The sequence below is a fragment of the Ruditapes philippinarum genome, unplaced genomic scaffold (assembly GCF_026571515.1).
Source record: "Ruditapes philippinarum isolate M1 unplaced genomic scaffold, ASM2657151v2 ctg63_1_1_1_1, whole genome shotgun sequence".
NCBI lineage: Eukaryota > Metazoa > Mollusca > Bivalvia > Venerida > Veneridae > Ruditapes > Ruditapes philippinarum.
The window spans coordinates 947,767-971,042 of NW_026866221.1; the positions used below are offsets into that span (position 1 = coordinate 947,767).

At 33.5% G+C, this 23,276-nt stretch overlaps 1 protein-coding gene across 1 annotated transcript; it reads right to left on the reverse strand.

The window, feature by feature from the left end:
- Positions 1-3,169: 3,169 nt before the first annotated feature.
- Positions 3,170-8,865, reverse strand: LOC132731790 (iron-sulfur cluster co-chaperone protein HscB-like). Its single transcript, XM_060718048.1, has 2 exons — positions 8,412-8,865; positions 3,170-7,337 (listed from the first exon to the last, which is right to left on the reverse strand). Exons 1-2 carry the CDS (start codon positions 8,826-8,828, stop codon positions 6,954-6,956), a joined length of 801 nt encoding a protein of 266 aa, XP_060574031.1. The 5' UTR covers positions 8,829-8,865; the 3' UTR covers positions 3,170-6,953.
- Between the last annotated feature and the right edge of the window lie 14,411 nt (positions 8,866-23,276).

The window sequence follows — 23,276 nt, forward strand, 5'->3', positions numbered from 1 at the left end:
AGTGTTGTTTTGTTCCAGTATGAATCTGTACACATGCTACATTTGGGGCTTTTCCTCATTAATTTGTCGAGTCTTTTATTTTCGCCGTGCCAGGCGAAATCAATAAATTTGAAATGTTAAATGTGTCGTATTTTCACATGGCATCCCTCCACACAAAGCTGCGACATTGCATTTAACTGTATCGCGTTCCGGTCTCTCATACATACACAAATTACACATAATGTCTATATGAATGTAGAAATGGTTCTTGTGTCCAAGTACTTGTTTCTATTCAAATAAATCGTGCAATAATGCAGTAGTGTCTAGGGGTCAACGTCATATTTCAGCATCTCAAGACTGTGAAGATGTGTCTAATGTTCAGATACAAAGGCCCAAGTATAATTGATTCAATATAAAAGGATTCTTACTTGATAAATCAAAGAGCTGCAAGCTCAGTGGTATTGTCTGGTCTTTGCAATCTAAATCGTAATGTATATCTGTATGTATTGTCCTGTATAAGTTTATTTTTATGTATACTATTATTCATCTTGCAGGGCACCAGTGTTTGATACATACGGAATTTCGCATAACTAGAGTTGCATCAAACAATCATTTATGTTCATTTTTTATGACAGCCACACTTTATCCTTGCATATCGTGGCTACTTCCTTAACAAAGATACTTAAAAAATATAAAAAAAATAGTTGCCTCGACTGGGATTTGAACCCCAGTCCTCGAGCGCGTTACCCCTGCACCACGGTGAAGTTATACGAACAATGCCTGAATAAAATCAAGTAATTCTAAGTTGCATTTCGGGTTTGTAATCCTTATTAATTAATTTGGAGGTATTTTGTTCACGATAAACCTGTTGTTTAAAATTGATGTAAATAATTTAGCGAAAATCTTCTCGCCGACACAGTAAGATATTCGCTAAAAATAGCATTTTCATTGATTAAAATCATATTCATCCGCTTAATTTGTGATTGTGCATTTATTGACAATTCTATAAGCCAACGTTACTTTTAAACTTTGAATGCGTTGTAATTTGTTGGATACTTGTAACAAAATAAAAATATTTCTTTCTTTTAAATCGCTAGCTTTAAGCTGTTTTGAAAACTACTTGTTGTTAGGTTTGTCGTTAACCGCTGTGTCAGAGATTGAATGTCAGCATTGTATTTGCTGATCTTCGATCAGAAAATACAAAAAAAATGTATTACAAAGTTATAACTTGAATAAACCTCAATAGAGGTTCACTAGACAAATTTTCTTGCTAAATATCTAAGATTAAGCCATTGTAAATTTGAAGAAAAGGGTTTTCAAATTTTTACTACATGTATATGTATATACATATAAGAAAAACACATTACCCAGGGCCATTATTTGAACAATCTTGATTGCTTGATGCTCCAGGCGCTTTGGTTCTAGAGAAAAACCTTTTATTTTTTCCTATTTTTCCTTTCGGCTGCCATGGCAAGGAACCAAATTCTTGAACCAACTTTGGAAGCCCTTCACCCAAGAAACAATGTTGTTATTTATGAATGGATTGTCTTCAATCTTGAATTAAACAATCCATAGGACAAGACCTTCATGAAGACAAATTTGATTATGACCTTCACTCAGTAATGACGTTGACCATTGTATTTGAATTTTGCTTGATTTTTTTCTATAATTAATTTGTAATAATTTTGTTATTTATGAATGGAATGACTTCATATTTGAGCACATTTACCTGAAGGACAATGTCTTAAAATAAATCAAACCCAATTTGTCATTGACTCGTAAATGACCTTGACATTGAAGGTTAAATTATCTTAATTTTCTGCTTTAATTGGCTATAACTTTGTAAGTGTTAAATGAATTATCTGCATACTTTGGCACAATAATTTATGTATGGAGGGCGTTCATTGCCAAAATTCCAGACATGGAAAGTGTTCCTTTTAAAAATTACTTTTGAAAATGCAAACTTGTATGCCTACCATTAATTTTGTTTCTGTGCACAGCTAATAATATGCCTCTTAAACCAATCTTTTGATTAAAGGCACTAACGTTTGTAAAACAAGTTTACATATAGATTTTAACAACTGACCTAACATGGAAAACAACAGCACATTTACAAGTTCGTATCGTCCATTGCATACAATACATTTGCAAGTTTGCACGTATCTGAGATTATACAACTGAAAAGTAAAACTCGAATACAGAAAAAAGGAGTTTAAGGAAAAGCGTTTCCAGCTGTAGAACTACAAGAGTACGTTTACACAGTAACATGTTTAATATGACGAAAGTAGATAAGTTTTTCCTTTTTTCACATTATAGGTCTGTCTAGTTACACTTGTTGTTTTGTCCAAGTATGAATCCTTTCCATAGTTTTGTCAAAGTATAAAGATAATCCATTTATTAATAACCAAGCTTCAGTCCAATATAGCAAAAATCAGTGAAAATTCAATCATTTAACCTTCAAGGTCAATGTCATAAAAAAGCCAAGGTCAATTTGAGTTTGATGTACATGAAGGTCTTATTCTAAAAGATGTTGTGTCTTAATATGAAGTCAATCCATTCATTAATAACAAAGTTATAGTCAGTTACAGCAAAGAATATGAAAATTTCAATAATTTGTCCTTCAAGGTCAAGCTTAAGGTCATTTATGAGTAAAGGTCACAGTGTGTCTGGTTAACTTGAAGGTCTAAAAGATTATTATGTTCAAATTTGAAGACAATCCATTCAAAAATAACAAAGTTATGTCACTAATAGCAAAGACCTGCAAAAAACAAGCAATATTTAGACATTTAACCTTGAAGGTAAAGGTCTTTTTTGAATGAAGGTCAAGTTTTTTCTGGTCTACTTGAGGGTCTTGTTGTGGCCAAGTATGAGAACTTAAAAAGTTATGATCAAGGTTAAAGTTTGTGGTAGGAAACAAGTAGGGCAACGGGAATGGCTGCATGCCTGTAACAATATTTTTCTAAAAAAAAATTAAAGTCAACCAAAAAATGGTTGTTAAATATAGGTTTGACAGATGCATATTCATCCAATATAAATCAGTATTATACTCGACAATGTATAATATCTTCATATTATTTAACAAGATCAGGAAAATGTTATTTAGCCAGCATCTGGGAGTTTCATTAAGATGTATATCAAATGGCAACGAATATGGGATTCTTTTTATCACATAACAAATTGAACCAAAACAATCTGTTTTCAATTTTATTTGGACAAAGTTATATTACATGTGTGTAAAATAAAGAAATACATGATGGTTATATTACACAGAAAACAAGGGAAGACATCTATGATATAACTTATGTTCATTCCAAAATGATGAAAAACCTATTTTTAAATAAGTCCTGCTTTGTGAGCAATAACTCTCAAATTATGAAGTGTAGAGTTATCTTTTGTATTCCTCAATGATATCTCACACATATTTTGAGTTAAAGGGCTATAGTTAAAACAAGACTTGTCCCTAGACAGGGCGTTCCACTTTTTCTCAGTGCTGGATAGTAAAATAAAAGCAACATAGCGGTGGCATAACTCTGAAAACATACTTATCAGATTTACCTGCCCATAACAGTCAACATTGAAGTGAATACCTTCAACAGTTTTTGAGAAAAAGACAAATATTTTAAGTCAAACAAGGGGGAATAATAAAAAAAGAGACTTTCAGGACTATCTACCCCTACAAATTCATTTCAAATTTGATAGTGAACTGGTTCTCTAAGTTTAAAGTGAGTACCTTTGATGTAAAAATGTACCTTAACAAAAAGTTGACCAAGAAATTCAAATTCAAAAACGACTAAAGGGGTATTACTTTGCAAAAATGAATTTAGGATTATCTGCCCTTCTGAAATGGTTTTATATTTTGAGAGGGAACAGTCATGTATTTCAAGTTTGAGGTGAAAATCTTTTAATAGTCTCTGAGAAAATAGACAAAAAGGTTAACCTGGGCTGAAAATCTAAGTTGAAAAATCGAAACAACTTTGCAAAGGACAATTTTAAGCTTATCTGCCCTTTTGAAATGATGTCATTTCATGACAATAAAAAACCTTTTATAGTGTCTGAGAAAATGGACCTTAAAAAAAAGGTAATCAACAAGGTTGCCAAGGCCAACCAAAGGGTCATGACAATAGCTCCACAATTTAACTTCAAAAAGTGGAGCTAAAATTATGAACAAGAAGGGTAGAGTAACCCGTCTTATGTACTGCATTCTCCACATTGAAATCTATCCACCAATGAAGTTTCATGTTGATATCTCAAATACTGTTTTGAGGAATTGTCTGAACAAAACAGTATCATGAAAAATTACAAAAGGCAATTACACGAAAATTATGAAATTAATGGTAGAGTTATTGTTCTTGTACTGTGCATTTCCCAACAATTTGAACAATGAGATATATCCACCTATAAAGTTTTAAGTTGATATCTCAAACAATTTTCTAGTTATGCATGCACAAAAATTAAGCATGAGAAATAACAAATGGCAATAACTCAAAAAATTATAAAAGATTTTATTATTAAGAGTTATTTTTCTTGTGCACTGCACTCCTTTAGAATAAGATCTATGAATCCATGGTCATATCTCAAATACACAATACTTCACACAAAAATATGGGAAGAATTTATGGCTGGTCAAGGACAGACTGACAGAGACTAGCCACCTTTTCTTTCAGGGGGAAATAAAAAAGATAAATCTGATGAGTCCAATAAGATACAAAATCAGTCATCAAGACACAGTAGCTGCCCTCTTTCCAAGTTCCAGTCTTTATTCATTGTCAGGTAATAAAACAATTGGGGTCAACTTTGACTCAAATAAAATTATTTTAACAAGGCAGTCTGAAGGACAGCTAAATCCCCTTCCGCAGTGAACATGAATGTGTACTTCTTGACCTTTTACCAACCATGACCTTGATGTTGTACCCTGCATATCATAAGCACATAGTCTCACAATGGTGATTATTCTAAAATCTTCCATAAAGTTAAAAAGTTATAGAGAACATATAACCTTGACCCTGGGGGTATTTAAAAGTTATGGAGGGAACATGAAATATAGACTTTTATACATTTGACCTTTTAGTGTGACCTTGACCTTGGGGGAAGCAACGCAATTATTGCGCTCTGCACATGTTTGTATGATGGTGATCAATTGTGCCAAGTTATTTTTTAAAAATTTCAGTGGTTAAAAAGTTCTGGAGCGGACACGAAATGTAGACTTTTTCACATCTGACCTTAAAGTGTGACCTTGACCTTTTGGATAGCAACCTATTTCTTGTGCTCTGCATGTCGTCTCTATATGGTGATCCAAGTGCCAAAATATTTCCAAAAATGTTCAGCAATTAAAGTTATTAAGTGGACACGAAATGTAGAGATTTTATTATGAAATGAAGACTTTTAATGTTTGACCTTTTAGTTTGACCTTGACCTTGGGGGTAGCAACCCAATTCTTGCCCTATGCACATCATCTCATTATGGTGATCACTTGTGCCAAGTTATTTAAAAAATGTTCAGCGGTTAAAAAATTTATGGAGTGGACACGAAATGTAGACATTTTATTATGAAATGAAGACTTTTTAACATTTGACCTTTAAGTGTGACCTTGACCTTGGGGGTAGCAACCCAATTCTTGTGCTCTGCACATCGCCTCATTATGGTGATCACTTGTGCCAAGTTATTTCAAAAACTTTTCAGCGGTGTAAAAGTTATGGAGCGGACACGAAAGTGTTACGTACGGACAGACGGACGGACGTTCTAACGTGACAGTAATGATGTGGCTACTCTATTGTTTTCTCTATTGTTCTTTTTAGCCACACAAAAGAAAAGAGCCACATAAAAGCATTATTGGAATGAATTACATCAGTTACCTATTGTTCCTCTAGCCACATTATGTCCCGTGAGAGCGGCAGTCTGACAGACGGAGGCCATTCTTATAATCCCCCTTTGGCTATTCTTGGCTACGTGGAAGGGGATAAACAAACTAGTTAGAGGACAATGCTGCATTGTATCAACATTTTACTTGTATAGAAATGTAGTGTCTTGGCCTGAAGTGTCTGATGGACAAATGAAAGAATTAAACTTTTGAACCCAGAGTGTGGCCATTTATTGACTGCATGGCAAAAATTTGAAATTATTTGTATAGAACTATTACATTATGCTACATGTACATACCAAAATGATGTGAAGTGGGTTCTTAACAAAATTATTTTCTTAAAGGTTTACACTATTCAGTGCTGAATTTGGTCAGTTTTGACTCAGTAGTATAATTTGTACAAACATGATACACAATGTTCCTCTACATAACAAAATTCAATCCTGTATGACTTGGTTTCTCTCTAATATTTTCAGTATAATATTATTAGTTTTAAATATAGCAATCACTGTAGCAATGACTGAGAATGAAAAAATGCTTCTTATAATTTCTAAAGCAGTTTCAAATACAAGTAACTGCAGTATACTAGGTAAAATAATACTGTTGACTAAAGAAAGAAATTATGCTACTATTCTAGTAGCTAGAATGGAAAATGATAAGCCTATTGCCATCCTACACATCTGTTCAAATTGTCATGATAAATATGGACTGTTTCATAAATGGAAGCTGGAGAAAGTCCATCTGACAATGATGGTTAATTGTGAAATTTCATATAATTGACACTTAAAGATGACTGGAAAGTAAAATAATGTTTTTGTGACAGAGTCTTGATTATCATAGTAACACTTTATTAATTCTAATAAATATACAATGCACACATATGTACTTGCTAACTGTTTACCTGTTTTAAATAAAAGTCTCTTTTTCAATTTCAATGAAGATAGGAGAGTATTTAATTTAAAAGTTACAAGCCACATTAATATACATGTATAATGGATTTAGGAAACAAAATTTGATAATTAGTTGAATAATTAATTAACAAATGCACTAAACAAAATTTTGTATGCTTGGAAAAGAGTAAGATCTAGATATTCATGTACCAAGCAGAGATTCAGATTTATTGATCCATATTTCTTCTGTATATTTCTTTAATTTTTCCGTCAATGTTAGAAAAATATTTTAATTTAATCAAAAATTCTTTTGCTTTAGGAATATCATTGGCAGCAAAGGCACTTGACACATTTTCAATACATTTTTCCATTCTTGCATTGTTTATATCATCAAGCTGGTTTAAAGCTTTATCATTTCCTACAGCTTCTGAAATGTCTTCATTAATCTCCATTACCTCCATTAGGAAATTCGGATCTACAGCACTGTTAGCTTCTTCTATTGGGTCACCATGTATCTCCAGTAAGTACTGTCCTCTTGAAAGGGGTTTCAGAAGTGTATTATACGCCTTGTTGACAAAAGCAGACTGATATTCTGCTAATGCTTGCTCCTCCTGAAAATTAAACATAATACAGGCATTAGGATAAAGAAACATCACAATTTTTATTTACATTTTCCAAAAGGCATAAATTGCTTATGCCAGTACAACTGACAGAGAAAAATATTATAGTTCTGTCTGTTCAGCAAATTTAAACAATTTTAATTACTGCCTTCCCCAATAGTCATTCTTGCAAAGTTTTATCAAAAATGCAATGAAACAGGCACTCAGCCCATTAAGTCCTGGTCTGACTCTGAGGCTTATTCTCACCCTATGAATAACAATGTAATAAAATGATTAAAGTATCAAAATATCAATACCGTCATTAAAATTGCCTATTTAACAGTAAAACATCATTTACGCCAACTACAGTCGGCCATGACATTTAGGTGCCACGCAAGACCTCGTATGACGTCATTCACGGGAACCGATTAGAATAGAGTCGTGTACTATATAGAACATCTTTGTTGACATGATTTCGATATTTTTATTCAAGATAATGTTTTTATTTATTTTCATTAATTTATTAGTACTTAAATATGATTTTATTGAATACAATTATTAAGTCAGTAAATCACCTTTTTCAGTATCTTTAAAAAAGTTATTTATAAAAATATTGGAAGCACATGGGTTCGTAAAGGTCAATCTCGTAATCACGTGGTCAAACATTTTGGCACAATGGCGGCCAAGTGCCGAAATTTTTACCTGTCAGAAACTATTAGGTAGTTTATGTTCTGTATAAGATTTTTATTTGTCCATCCTTGGCTTATCAACAGATTATATATAGTTTTATCTAGGTATGCTTCACTTTACTTCATGGCATGTCCGATGAATGAATACCAGCGTGTCAGATTCCTGGCACGATTATTGGTGGACTTTCCCTACGGGGTTGTCTTCAGCGTTCACGTCATGTCATAGTATATAAACGGTTACTCTGAAGACCTGGCTTAAGCTAGTTTTAAATTATTGTTTTAAAGTGGGCCGAATTGTCACTAATCTGGGGCAAATCATAACTTAATTGGTGCCAGTTGTTATGGGGCGATTGTTATCAATTCAATAACAGCATAGGCTATTAGTAAAAATACTTACTTTTGAACATTGACCAAATTTGTCTGGATGAAGTCGGCTTTGTAAATTTTTGTACAAAGAAGCAAGACTTTTAATGTCTATATCAAATTTCTCTTCACAGTTCATAACTTTAAAATATGTAAGATCTGACGGAACACTCTGTACTACACCACAATTACAAAAGAAAAGCTCTTTTTCTTCATCGGTTGGGGTTCCACATTTCCAACACTTTCTGTCTCTGTGTAAAGTACACAAATATCTTCCAAAAATAACTTTTCTTTGCCTGATGTTTTCACGAAAATAGTTCTTGAATGCATAATTGTGTAAATTAGTTCCGATCTGAGTAACTTTTACACTGTTTAGTGTCCTAAAATCAAGAAACCGACAACAAAACCGTGTTCCAATTTTTGTCAGTGTCGAACCTAAGGGCGCCGCCATATTTTGATCATGTGACCAATAAATTCACCCTTTTAACGATTCGTCCCATACCGATTCGCTTTGCGGTGGGGACGATTCGCCCCACCTTAAATTAAACAAATATATTATATTATTTACTGTGAGAATTCATGTGATTAAGATGTATTTTGCTTAAGTTTAGTTATACTTTTGATAGATAACATTTCTTTTCTGGGGTTTTCAAATCGGTTTTACCATCAAGTTAAATGCAATATCTTAAAGTACTTAAGACTTTTGAAAGTAAATGGGGAATTTGGTGGCCAATTTAACCCACGTGACAATTTAGGTATCGGAGTCACACGGTAGCTTTGATTCAAGTAAGATTTCTACCGATGAGTAAGCACTGCCGGCACTGAGAGTACGGATCCCAGATCGACATGTCTTGATTCGTGTCCATTAAGGTTATATTAATCTACCAACAGATAAATTTTGAAATCCAGTTATTCACCGAATAATACTAAATATTACAAAATGTATGTACGTCGATTTATGTGTTGATGCACGAGAGGGTGCAGGAGAGGCCAGTGAGAACATTATATATGCACCATGGAGAAAAATAAGGTAATACGGGTACCACTAAAATACGCAACGGAGATTTTTTGGCGCAACGGACGCAACGGGCGCAACGGAGATATTTTTTTAGAAAAACCGGCACAACGCCTTTTTTAAAGTCAATGTGCTATATTTAAGCATCTAAAATGATTGTTTGGCACTATTTAGTAAGTATGTTTTAAAATGTTTCATAAATTGTATATGTTTAATTGCACTGAAGGGTTATATGCCTGGCGAAATGGAAATTTCATGGCGAGATATTGTTTAGAACAAACCGACACAACGCCTTTTTTTAAAGTCAATATGTTATAATTGAGCATCTAAAATGATTGTTTAGCACTATACTATAAAGTAAGCATGTTTTAAAATGTTTCATAAATTGTATATGTTTACACTGAAGGATTATATATGCCTGGCGAAATGGAAATTTCATGGCGCAACGGAGATAATTTTGGAAAATCGGCACAACGTATGTACTAATATATGAAATTAATTAACACCAATGTTTAAAAAAAAGAAAGATATAAAAACCTTAATCGTATATCAAATAATCAAATAGCTGCAATGTTGATGTTGTAAAGGATTGTGTGCCGGCGAAATGGACATTTTGTCTGCGCAACGGAGATTTTTATTTGGCGCGACGGAATTTAAAAAGAAAACAATGTTTATCCTAATTAAGTAGTAATATGAAGAAGTAAATCATTAAAGATATTAACTGAATTACTGAAGTGGTGTAATAAAAGTCTTTTTTATTAATTTAAAAATGGAATTAAATTCGTTTTTATCGTTATGCCTGACACTGAAAGACAAGTATGGATTCACGGATTTATATTATGTCAATTAAAGTCCGTGATGGATTTTACAATCCGTTTCATTTTTTTCCCGTTCAATTCGTTATGTTTACGAAAAGTACTGTAATAGCTTTTCTATACATAATTTTCAGAATTTTACTTGAAGAATACGAAAAGTCCGTAGTGCATACGCTGTAGACTTTCTAATGTAATCTAACGAATAAATTATCAAAATTACTGCCAAAATACACGGTGATAAGGCGTTTACCACAACTTTTCCGCGCAACGTCAAACTTTCTAGTACGTTTAGTTCATATGACTCATCGAAATGCAATAAAGATATGTACATTATGATCGTTTGAACAAGTTACACCATTTTTATAACCTGTTTTTTGTATATATGATTTTCATGTTTCCACGTGCACCGTACAACTTGAACAATAGTAAAATGTGGACACCGCATTATTCGTCCTGAAATTACTGCATTTATTTTTCTTTTCTTTCTTCCCCAGAAACGATGATTGACGAGAGATATTTACATGTGGGGTTTATACATTTGAAGAAATTCGAAAAAAATATATATAAATAATCAACTCACTAATCTATTGAGACCAATGCATTTATCTAACTGGTATTTTGGATTTCGACTTTCAAGTATAATAAAATAACATTTTATTAATAAAAGAGAAAGTGAACAGTCTTCCTTCAAATAAAACATATTTGTAAGTAGATATGTAATTAAGTTTCTTTAAAAGTATGGTGCAAAAGAAAACAATGCCTGTTGTAATCAGTCTAACCACGGATTTATATTACAATAAATATGATGTCAGTCTTTCATTATACGATGTGCATTAATGAATATATTATGTGGAACCATCCTTATATAGAGTCAACTTAACAATATATGATGTGAATTTGTCCTTATATGATGCCAGTCTTTCATTATATGATGTGCAATTACGAATATATTATGTGGAATCATTCTTATATAGAGTCAAAACAACACTACATTATGTAGAATTGTCTTTATATAGAGTCAGCTTACCACTATATGATATAATTTACTTTGAGTTTTCCCGCTGTTGCCACGAACGGTGCATAGTGAGATATAACCCGGTAAATTTAACCCCATCAGTATAATGACAGAAGCACACCATATAATGATGTTTGCACTTCATATAAAGCAGCGGTCGTATAACAATAGATGCACATCGTATAATGAAAGATTCACATAATATATTGATAAGTTGACTGTATATAATGATGCAACCACATAATCAGGGCTGGGAATCAAAACTGCGTCGTATCCTACAAAATGTAAACAAACGCCGCCATCTTGGAACGAAAAAAGTATGTTTTTGTTTATAACTCTTTTTGTTGGAAATGACGGAAAACCAAATATATGTATTAACACGCTCCACTATTTTCCGCTTCGTTCGGTATATGTTGTTTGTACAACTATTTTGTATAACAAAAGTTATAGCGAACTTGCAACTCGAAGCGAGCCAGAATTGTTATGAAATTTTGTGGATACGACGCAGTTCATATTGCTTTATCGATCGTATTCCTTCAAATCACTTATTCTATTTCGGAATTCACCATAAACTAAAAATATAATTTTGCATCATGTACTAAGATTTCATTAAAAAGAAATGTTTATTTTCCAAGAAAACAATAATTTATACGAAATGATACGACGCAGTTGAAAATAAAATATGATACGACGCAGTTGTATTTTCATTGCAGGCTGCATATTGGTTCAAGTATGCTAAAAGTCCAACAACATTTCTTGTTTGCGAATTTTTTTATCATTATGAATGCGCACAAGTGACCAATATAACTTAAGTCGAGAGCAGAAGTCAATCAGTGTTCACACGAAAATGGAAAATTCTATTAAGGCTTCATTTTTCGGTCGTATTTTTAGCACCTGTCATGAGCATCTACAAATTCCGAAAAAGGTGTATCAAATACATTGAAACACGTGATCGCACAGCCATATTACAACGTACGTGTTTAAGTGCTGCCTTAGTATGCCTATAAACTTGTTCCCATGAGTTCAAAACTAATTGGGGTACATTTTTCATATGCGCAAATTTCATGGTTCCTTTGTATAATTTACAACAATTTGCGACAATCTGCGACAATTCCGTTATTATTTATGTCTTTTATGCGCCGATTTTATTGAATTAATTTTTCTTAATAATCGATGAGAACAGATGAGCTTTATTATTTGAAACTTAAATCGGTATTTGAAATAAAGTATTATTCCTCTTTTAATACATGATCAGGAAAAATGGTCATTTATTCTGAACTATTTTAAAATTATATTATAAATGGTTAAGCTACGATATATTTTTTGCAAGTACTGCAATCATTTTTATGTTCAGTGCCGTGGAACTTACCGCTGATTTTGTCGTATTTTGCATTTCTTTATCGACGATGAGAACAGGTCTACGGAATGTATTTTCTAGATTCGCACTATAGTGTCATTCTTCTTCATTAAAAAACTTTAAATTTTCTAATTTTGGTTACAAAAGATGAAACAAAAAATTATTTTGTAAGGTGTCCGTTTTGCAAAGGTATTTTACGCTTTGCACAGATAAATTTGATACAGATATTTGCACGACATGATGTTTAAAAAGTGTTGAAGAAGTTTTCCTATATTAAATTAAAGCCGGGATTCAGATTATCGCACTGAATTTTCCACAGACTAAAGAGAAGGCATCTTAACATACTTTATACTAAAGTGCGATTTTTATATGATAATGAAATGCCTGTCACATAAAACTTTTTTTTCCGGAAAATGTCTTCAAAGAGTATTACCCCCTGTTTACATTGAAAGATTCTCTGCTATTCACGCCACTGACACATTCTTTTTTAAACGAAATATCAAAGTAAAAAGTGAAAAAAAAAGTGAAAAAGGAAATATTTCATTTTAACAAGAAATTCAAATGTTATTCTCTTTATAATTAATTTAGATACTTGTAATCTTCAAACTTCATGTCAGAAGTTTATTAAAAAACTGCTTACTTGTACGGCTGACATTTAAGACCATGGTTAACAAATTTGTTGGAAAAAAATCAGAGAATTGTGTTCGACCGAGGCCGAGCTGTTTATGTTTACTGACTTCAAATCACTTGCACTTAACTGCTGTGAATTTGAAACCACTAGGGACTTCTGATTCTTTCGTAAGCTAATGGTTCTCTGCATGTGTACATTTTGCCTGAAATTATGCACAAATTCGCACCTAAGGTCTTTACCCCCAGTAAACTAAAGTGTAGAGTGAAAGTTTGAAATAAAACCACAAAAAGCAGTCATCACCTAGAACATGCAGATCCACAGTTTACTAAGAGCGTAGCTAGCCAAAATGAATTTTGTGATTCAAGTTCATAGACTTCTATATTTTTGCAAAAAAATAGGGATAATATTGAACATACAGGAAAATATAAGAAATTATTTCAGATATTATGATAAATAAAGTAACATGTTCATGTTTAACTGAAAAGTAGCTTCTGCAATGTAAATTGGAATTGCCACAATGCTTTCCAAATAATCAAAAGCATCAGAACATTGCTATTAACTGCGAATGATCTTAGTTATCTTATCTAGCACAAGTGATTATTCGGTAAAATAGACATATATTGCCAAAATTATCCCTGTTGAAAATAATGCCAAAAATACAACTGCGTCGTATCATATTTTATTTTTAACTGCGTCGTATCATTTCGTACATATTAATATTTTCTAGGAAAATAAACATTTCTTTTTAATGAAATCTTAAATTAGTACATGATGCAAAATTATATTTTGAAGTTTATGGTAAACTCTAAAATTAGTATATAATTGATTTGAAGGAAAAACGATGGATAAAGCAATATGAACTGCGTCGTATCCACAAAATTTCATAACAATTCTGGCCCGCTTCGAGTTGCAAGTTCGCTATAACTTTTGTTTTACAAAATAGTTGTACAAACAACATATACCGAACGAAGCGGAAAATAGTGGAGCGTGTTAATACATATATCTGGTTTTCAGCCATTTCCAACAAAAAGAGTTATAAACAAAAACATACCTTTTTCGTTCCAAGATGGCGGCGTTTGTTTACATTTTGTAGGATACGACGCAGTTTTGATTCCCAGCCCTGATAATATATTAATAAATGCACATCGTATAATAATAGATGCACATCGTATAATGAAAGATTGACATAATATATTGATAAGTTGACTATATAATGATTCTACCACATCATATATTCATAAATGCACATCGTATATTGATTGGTCGACATCATATAAAGACACATTGACATCATATATTGTTCAGTTGACTTCTTTTAAGGATGCATCTACATAATATATTTATGAATGCACATTGTATAAAGAAAGAGTGACACAACAACGTTCATTTTTGTATTTTCTGATCGTAAGATCAGTAAATACATAGCTAACATCCACGGTCTATCACAAAATTTCCTCACAGTCCTAACAACGCAAAGTAGTTCTCACTCAAAACTGCTTAAAAACCAGCAATTTAAAAGAAAGAATAATTTTTAATGAAGGCATTTAACGAATTACAGTGCATTAAAAGTTTAGATTAGTCAACAGAAATATGAGGTTACAATCACAAATTTCGCGGATGAATATCTTTTTTACCCAATGAAAAATGTTCGGCTATTTCCATAAAGCTTCGGATTATAATGAATATCATTTTTGCGACGGACGCGCCCTCAGGCGCGTTCAGAGCTATGTCATCTACACATGGGATTTCGTCGGCTACAATCGCGCAATGTGTCCTCAACCGAATAACAGCCCACGAAATAGTACATGAATTTGATCCTATGAAACTCCCATACTTCGTCGGGATATCTTAAAAACTTCCATATTTAGCCTTTTCAATTTCAAATTAAGTTATCCAAGTTAAAATATAAACGTATTTGATTGGTAAAAACGCTGTAGCCCCGTAGTATTATTGCGCAATTATGCAAAAAACTGCTGAAACGATTTACCGCTGTCGAAAAAGTAGGACAGCAAATTATGCTATAATTAAGGAGTAAGCTCAATAATTCATAGAAATTATAAGCAGGAAATAAATATTTCCCCATTAAACAAAACATTTTTATTAACAGATCAAAAGGTTTTCGTGACTTTAGAATAACCCGCGCATTAATAAAAGAAGAACTCTTTTCGTGACTCATATTGCGGGTTTAGCTGAATATCCAGCAGTTATTAATAAATTAGACTACAGAACAATGGTTAGTATTATAAATAATGCATGTAACAAGGGAGTTTTTCAACACTTTACCACCATGTAGTCTTTCATGGTAATCTTTATTGAAGGAAGTTATAATATCAGTTCTACTTCCGATTCTTGTGTTTTGTTTACATAGTTTTCTAGGTCACGATATGAGTGATTATAATAGCCTTCGACCAGAAGATAACACAATTCTAAAAATAGATTCTGCATCACCTGTGCTAACTTTCGGACGAGTAAATAAACCAGCGGATACTTATTTTGTTTACATATGTACATGCAATACTTTAAGAAATTCTATACAATTGTAAGAAAGCAAACCAGTTGAAAATGGAATAAAGTGTGAAATTGAAAGGGACAACTAAACACTGTAGTGCTTAAGTGACGTAAATGAAAAAAAATCTAAAAAAATACACCATTAATTGCTGATGATTTTAACCAAAAATATTTTTAATGAGACATATCCAAGAGAAATAAAAATACAAATGACTTATATTTTATTGTCTATATGCCCACTATGATATAACACGAAGCAATTCTAATTAACATTCTCACATGCATTATGTATTATGATTGAAGTTTATTTGCATGGTTTTATTTTAGAAATATTTAGTTGACAGTTTTTTTAAAAAATATATTGCTCTACAAATCTCGAACTTGTATGGAACAATTTTTTTTCTGTTATATCTTTTGTGTTTTCTAAAAAAAGCCTTAATGTCTCTTCGGTTGCATGTCCGTCGCATTCAGTGCTGCAGCACTTTGATAATCAATGAAATGCTATTTTTAGCTATGTCGATTACCGAATACTCCAGAGCGTAGTACACAAATAAATCTGACTGTCGAGTAGTGGAATATATACATGTCGGACTGTTTTGGCGAGAAGATTTTCCATCAGTGTTAAACAACAGGTTTATCGTGAACAAAATACCTCGAAATTAATAAGGATTACAAACACGAAATGGAAATTCTCAATTTAGAATTACATAATGTATTCGTTTTTATTCAAGGTACATATGTATAACTTCGCCGTGGTGCAGAGGTAATTAAGCGGTCTCGTTGAGGGTGTGAGAGGCCTATGGTTCAAATCCTAGTCGAGGCAATTCTATTTTTTTTTCATGCAAAATTCCATATGTATCAATCTCAAACTGTTATAGAAGAAAATCAAAACGCTGTCGCTGCGTAAGATGAATTATAGTATATAAAAATAAACTTATACAGGAAAGTACATACAGATAGTCAGTATGATTTAGATTGCAAAAATCAGAAAATACAATAGAGCTGCAGCCCTTTGATTATAATCATAAGACAGTCAAGGCTTTCCATAACATCAGCATCATCATTATCACCAATGATACATCATCCTCGACATCGTTAATCAGAATTACTTATCATTTTACCAGTAAGATGGCTACTGTGACTGGCTTGGTCGAAAATATTTGCAAATATTTTGACCTTAATATTAATTGATTTGATGATAAAATATCGACTCTGAGCCCCCACCCTCTGAGGGGGGATTTAACTTTTTACTTGTCCGTGCGCCTGTGCCTGCCTACATACGCCTGCCCGTCCCGGAAGCTCCATAAATAATTTGGTTAGGGTCAATAAATTTTGGTATTGCCCTTGACTTAGTCAGATCGGAAATTGTTCAACAGTATTTGAACTAGGGACATGGTCATGAAACTTACATGAATGTAGTTGTTCACATGAGGTTTAGCTTGTCGATTCCTAGAGTAATGCCAGAGTAAATGTTCTTCACTTAGTACAAATTTGCAGTTAATACTTGTATCGCATGTACCCCAAACACTTTTTGATCCAGGGTCACGAAAACTTTACATGATCGAGTATTTGTCAGCACATTGGGTTTCGCTTGTCGATTTCCCGCATTAATGCCAGAGTTATTGCCCCTTACTTAGTCAAAATCAGCAATTTTCAATTTGTCATGCATATTGTTAAAAAAATAGAGCTAGGGTCATGCATTTCTTTATCAATGTGTGTAAGCGTATAAGAGCCGCGTCATGACAAAACCAACATAATGGGTTTGCGACCAGGCAGCATGGATCCAGACCAGCCTGCGCATCCCCGCAGTCTGATCAGGATCCATGCTGTTCGCTATCAGTTTCTCTACTTGTTATCCTGATCAGACTGCGCGGATGCGCAGGCTGGTCTGGATCCATGCTGGTCGCAAACGCATTACGTTGGTTTTGTCGTGACGCGGCTCATATATAGTTGAGCACGTGAGTTTTTCGTGTGTATTTCACAGTTATGCCAGAGTTTTTATCCTTGACTAAGTCACTTGTGTGACTAAGTGGCTAAAATGTTTGAAGCAGAGTCAAGAAATCTTACAAGAATGTTGGTCAGCATATCATTATGTTGTTGCGCATTTGTGATTTACTTGTAAACTTGATTAGTGCTGTCATAGTTATAGAACTTGACTCAGGGAATTTTGTGTAAAAGGTGGGTAGTGGGGACATACGTGTCCTATGGTTTGGATAGTGACAAATTCTAATGCTGTCGTTAAATGTTGTTCAAAATGTTTTTTCTTCTTTTTTTTTAATCACGAAAAACGATTTTTTTAACATTTTCATACGCTGCAATCCGATGTATATACATGTATCATTCGACTGTGGTGCGCACGAGAGGAGCTATTTATTACTTTTACAACTTGCTCCTTAAACAATATATTATGCCTAAAACCATCATGGTCATTTTCGAAATGACGATTGATTTCGTTGAAATTGTTTCGAACAAACTGTTTGAAATATTCTAATACGCATTCTAACGTTTGCTTTTTGCATGGTTGCAGCATATGAACTATAAAGCTCTAGCAAGATTTGATGTATCCTGATGAACCACAAAGTATAGACGATACAGTGACACCTGGTAGTGGTGGCCTAATGGCCAAGATGTTTGCCTCTCAATCCAAGGATTGTGGGTTCAAGCCCAACTCGGGTCACGACTATGTTTCCTCATTTGACACCAGTACTGATTATTTCCAGGAAGCGGACTTTAAAGTTATTATTTTAAGTTGAAAAAAGGTGTTTCGCAATCGAGTATAAATAAATATATTTAAACAAATAGTTTGTAGGGCCCAGCAAGAAATATACTAAAAACATTTTTGTGCAAGACGAAAATATATTCTTGTTTACAGGGACATTGCAGTTATGAGTACGATACTCACGAAATATGTTGTGCGCTTATTTGTCAAAATGTTAAACTGATATTATAACCTTCATATCTGCTCTTGAAACAGTGCAAAGATAGAATAGGTTTTCCATATGAGATGTGTCACCTTGTTTTTGACCCCACATGACCCATGTACAAACTTTACATAGAAATCATTTAAACAACTGTGGTGACAAATTCAAGAATATTTGGGCTGAAAATATTATATTAGGTAAACAAGATTTCCCAAAATTGGGCTTTGTGGCCAAGTTTCTTACCCCAGATGATCCATATTCAAAGTTGACCACTAGAATGTTAATGCACTTTGAGCGTAGGTTAGGTAAAAATAATACACACATAAACAGCAAGTCTTAGATTTAAGTTTATTGCACATAATTTAAAAACACATTCTACAAGTTTTTTTTTCAGTTTTTTTTTTCAATTTATTAACATTTCAAGTGAATACCTCTGAACATTAAAGTAAATATATCATCAGGACATTTCATAATTTCCCCAAGTTAAAAACTAGCATAACTATATCAACAAGAGGGCCATGATGGCCCAAAGTCGCTCACCTGTATATAGGCCCCCGGAGCGAGCCAGTTTAAACCCAAGGGCTTTTATTTGAACAAACTTGGTTGACACCCATTAGAAGATATTTCATGCTAAACATCTAAGGTCTAGCTTATTGGGTTTTTTTGAAAGAAGATTTTTTATGTATATATAATATATATATATATATATATATATATATATATATATATATATATATATATATATATATAAGTGTGTGTGTGTGTATGTATGTATGTATGTATATATATATATATATATATATATATATGTATGTATGTATGTATGTATGTATGTATGTATGTATGTATGTATGTATGTATGTATGTATGTATATTGTATATATATATATATATATATATAAATTACATATGTATATATATATATATACACATATATATATAAATATATGTGTATATATATATATATGTATGTATATATATAATATGCATATATTTTAAAAAAAAAAAGTCGAGCTAATGACTGACCCCGGACGGGCCAATTTTGACCCCAGGGCTCTTATTTGAACAAACATGGTAGACATCCATTAGAACATGTTTCATGCTAAATATCTTAGCTCTAGCTCTTTGCATTCTTTAAAAGAATTTTTTTTAAGTTTTTACTATATGCATATAGGGAAAATCAATGACCCCCTGGGGCGGGGCCAATTTTGACCCCAGGGCTTTTATTTGAACAAACTTGATAGACACCCATTAGAAGATGTTTCATGCTAAATATCTTAGCTCTAGCTCTTTGGGTTCTTTAAAAGAAATTTTTTTAAGTTTTTACTATATACATATAGGGAAAATCAATGACCCCCAGGGCGGGGCAGATTTTAATTCTAGGAACAAAATTTGAACAACTTTGGTTTTGGACCTATAGATGATACCATAGACCAAATATCAAAGCTCTAGGCCATTTACTTTCAGACCAGAAGATTTTTCAAGTTTTCACTATATGTATATAATGAAAATCAATGACCCCCGAGGGCGGGGCCAATTTTGACCCGAGGGCCATTATTTGAACAATCTTGGTAGAGGTCTACCACACAATGTTTCATGCCAAATATCTTACCTGTAGCCTTTGCCAATTCAGAGAAGAAGATTTTTTTATGTTTTACTATATACATATTAGAAAAACCTATGACCCCCCGGGGCGGGGCCAATTTTGACACTAGGGACAAAATTTGTACAACTTTGGTATTGGACCTTCAGATGATACCATAGACCAAATATCAAAGCTCTAGGCCATTTACTTTCAGACCAGAAGATTTTTCAAGTTTTCACTATATGTATGTAATGAAAATCAATGACCCCCCGGGGCGGGGCCAATTTTGACCCTAGGGCCATTATTTGAACAATCTTGATAGAGGTCTACTACACAATGTTTCATGCCAAATATCTAATCTGTAGCCTTTGCCAAATCAGAGAAGAAGATTTTTTTAGATTTACCTATAGACATATATAAGGAAAACCTATGACCCCCCGGGGCGGGGCCAATTTTGACACTAGGGACAAAATTTGAACAACTTTGGTAGAGGACCCATAGATGATACCATATACCAAAAATCAAAGCTCTGGCCCATGTACTTTCAGACAAGAAGATTTTTTAATTTTGTGTTTTTTGAAATCCTTTTCTGGCCCTGTGACCTACATATGCAACAGACCGGAACCATTTGAACAACTTTGAAAGGGGACCACCCAAGGATCATTTCTGTAAAGTTTGGTTGATGTGCAGTCATTGGTTTCAGAGGAGATGTTGTTTATGTGAAAAGTTGACGACGCACGACGACGCACGACGGACACAGGGCGATCACAATAGCTCACCCTGAGCATTGCTCAGGTGAGCTAAAAAGCAATAAAAGAGTTGTGAAACTTTATAATCTTGCTTGTGAGTTGTGACCATTTATAATGTATTTTAAGTTGCAAGTGATACCTATTCTGGCTTTAAATGTAAATTCTAGAAAAGATTTCAAAGTAAAAAAAGGCATAAAAATTTTCAACAGCAATATTATAAAGGGCTGTGAAACTTGGTCTTTTAATCTAATTGGTGACCCTTTATTCATATTTTCAGTTTCAACTTAATGCCTATACTAGTTTCAGAAATATTAAAGTAAACAGTAACCATGTAAAGAGGGGACATAACTTTGCTGCCACAACTGTTTATGTATATGAAGAAAAAGCAGGAGTAATAGACACTTAAATAATAATCATTTGTTGTCATCAATTTTTGGTGGAAACTTTCCACCTGGAAAGTCAAACAAACTTGTAAAAGATTGGTACACAAAATGTATGTACATGTATCTTTAAAAAAGAGGGCCATGATGGCCCTAGATCGCTCACCTGACCCATCAAACTCATCCAAACAATTACCTAGACAAGCATTCTGACCAAGTCTCATGACAGGTGAGTCAAAAATGTGACCACTACAGTGTTAACAAGGATTATCCATATTTGAGCAGTGTGACCTAGTTTATTACCCAGGTGAACCATATTAAAACTTGACCTAGAAATCATCAAAACAAACTTTCAGACCAATTTCCAGGATACTTGGATCAAAACAGTAGCAACTAGAGTGTTAACAAGATTTTTCTATTTTTTAGCTCCGGTGACCTAGTTTCACATGCGATTTCAAACTCATCCGAGCAATTACCTAGACAAGCATCCTGACCAAGTTTGATGATAATTGAGTAGAAAATGTGACCACTAGAATGTTAACAATGTTTTTCCATATTTGGCGGTGTGACCTAGTTTTTTCATCCAAGATGACCCATGTTCGAACTTGACTTAGAAATCATCAAAAACAACTTTCAGACCAATTTACAGGATATTTGGATCAAAACAGTAGCCACTAGAGTGTTAACAAGATTTTTCTATTTTTTAGCTCCTGTGACCTAGTTTTTCATCCGAGATGACCAATGTTCGAACTCATCCAAGCTATCACCTAGAAAAACATCCTGACCAAGTTTGATGATGATTGAGGCAAAATTGTGACCTCTAGAGTGTAAACAAGATTTTTCTATTTTTAGCTCAGGTGACCTAGTTTTTTCATCCAGGATTACCTATGTTCGAACTCATCCAAGCTATCACTAGATAAGCATCCTGACCAAAGTTTGATGATGATTGAGGCAAAAATGTGACCGCTAGAGTGTTAACAAGGTTTTTCTACTTTTAGCTCCAGTGACCAACTTTTTCATCCGAGATGACCCATGTTCGAACTCATCCGAGCTATCACTTAGACAAGCTTCCTGACAAAGTTTGATGATGATTGATGCAAAAATGTGACCGCTAGAGTGTTAACAAGGTTTTTCTATTTTTAGCTCCGGTGACCTACTTTTTCATCTGAGATGACCCATGTTCGAACTCATCCAAGCTATCACCTAGACAAACATCCTGACCAAGTTTAATGATGCTTGATGCAAAAATGTGACCGCTAGAGTGTTAACAAGGCTTTTCTATTTTTAGCTCTTGTGACCTAGTTTTTCATCCGAGATAAGCCATGTTCGAACTCATCCGAGCTATCACCTAGAAAAACATCCTGACAAAGTTTGATGATGATTGAGGCAAAATTGTAACCGCTGGAGTGTTAACAAGGTTTTTCTATTTTTAGCTCCAGTGACCTAGTTTTTCATCCGAGATGACCCATATTCGAACTCATCCGAGCTATCAGTTAGACAAGCTTCCTGACAAAGTTTGATGATGATTGAGGCAAAAATGTCACCGCTAGAGTGTTAACAAGGTTTTTCTATTTTTAGCTCCGGTGACCTACTTTTTCATCCGAGATGACCCATGTTCGAACTCATCCGAGCTATCACCTAGACAAGCATCCTGACCAAGTTTGATGATGATTGAGGCAAAAATGTGACTGCTAGAGTGTTTAACAAGGTTTTTCTATTTTTAGCTCCGGTGACCTACTTTTTTCATCCGAGATGACCCATGTTCGAACTCATCCGAGCTATCACCTAGACAAACATCCTGACCAAGTTTTAATGATGATTGAGGCAAAAAAATGTGACCTCTAGAGTGTTAACAAGGTTTTTTTTCTATTTTTAGCTCTTGTGACCTAGTTTTTCATATCCGAGATGAACCCATGTTCGAAC

What these genes read in the sequence shown, in the direction of transcription:
- LOC132731790 (XM_060718048.1), bottom strand. Translation starts at nt 8,828, where the DNA reads ATGGCGGCGCCCTTAGGTTCGACACTGACAAAAATTGGAACACGGTTT. An exon ending in AATTTGGTCAATGTTCAAAA is followed by an intron (nt 7,338 to 8,411) that starts GTAAGTATTTTT and finishes TTTAATTTTCAG; the next exon opens with GAGGAGCAAGCATTAGCAGA.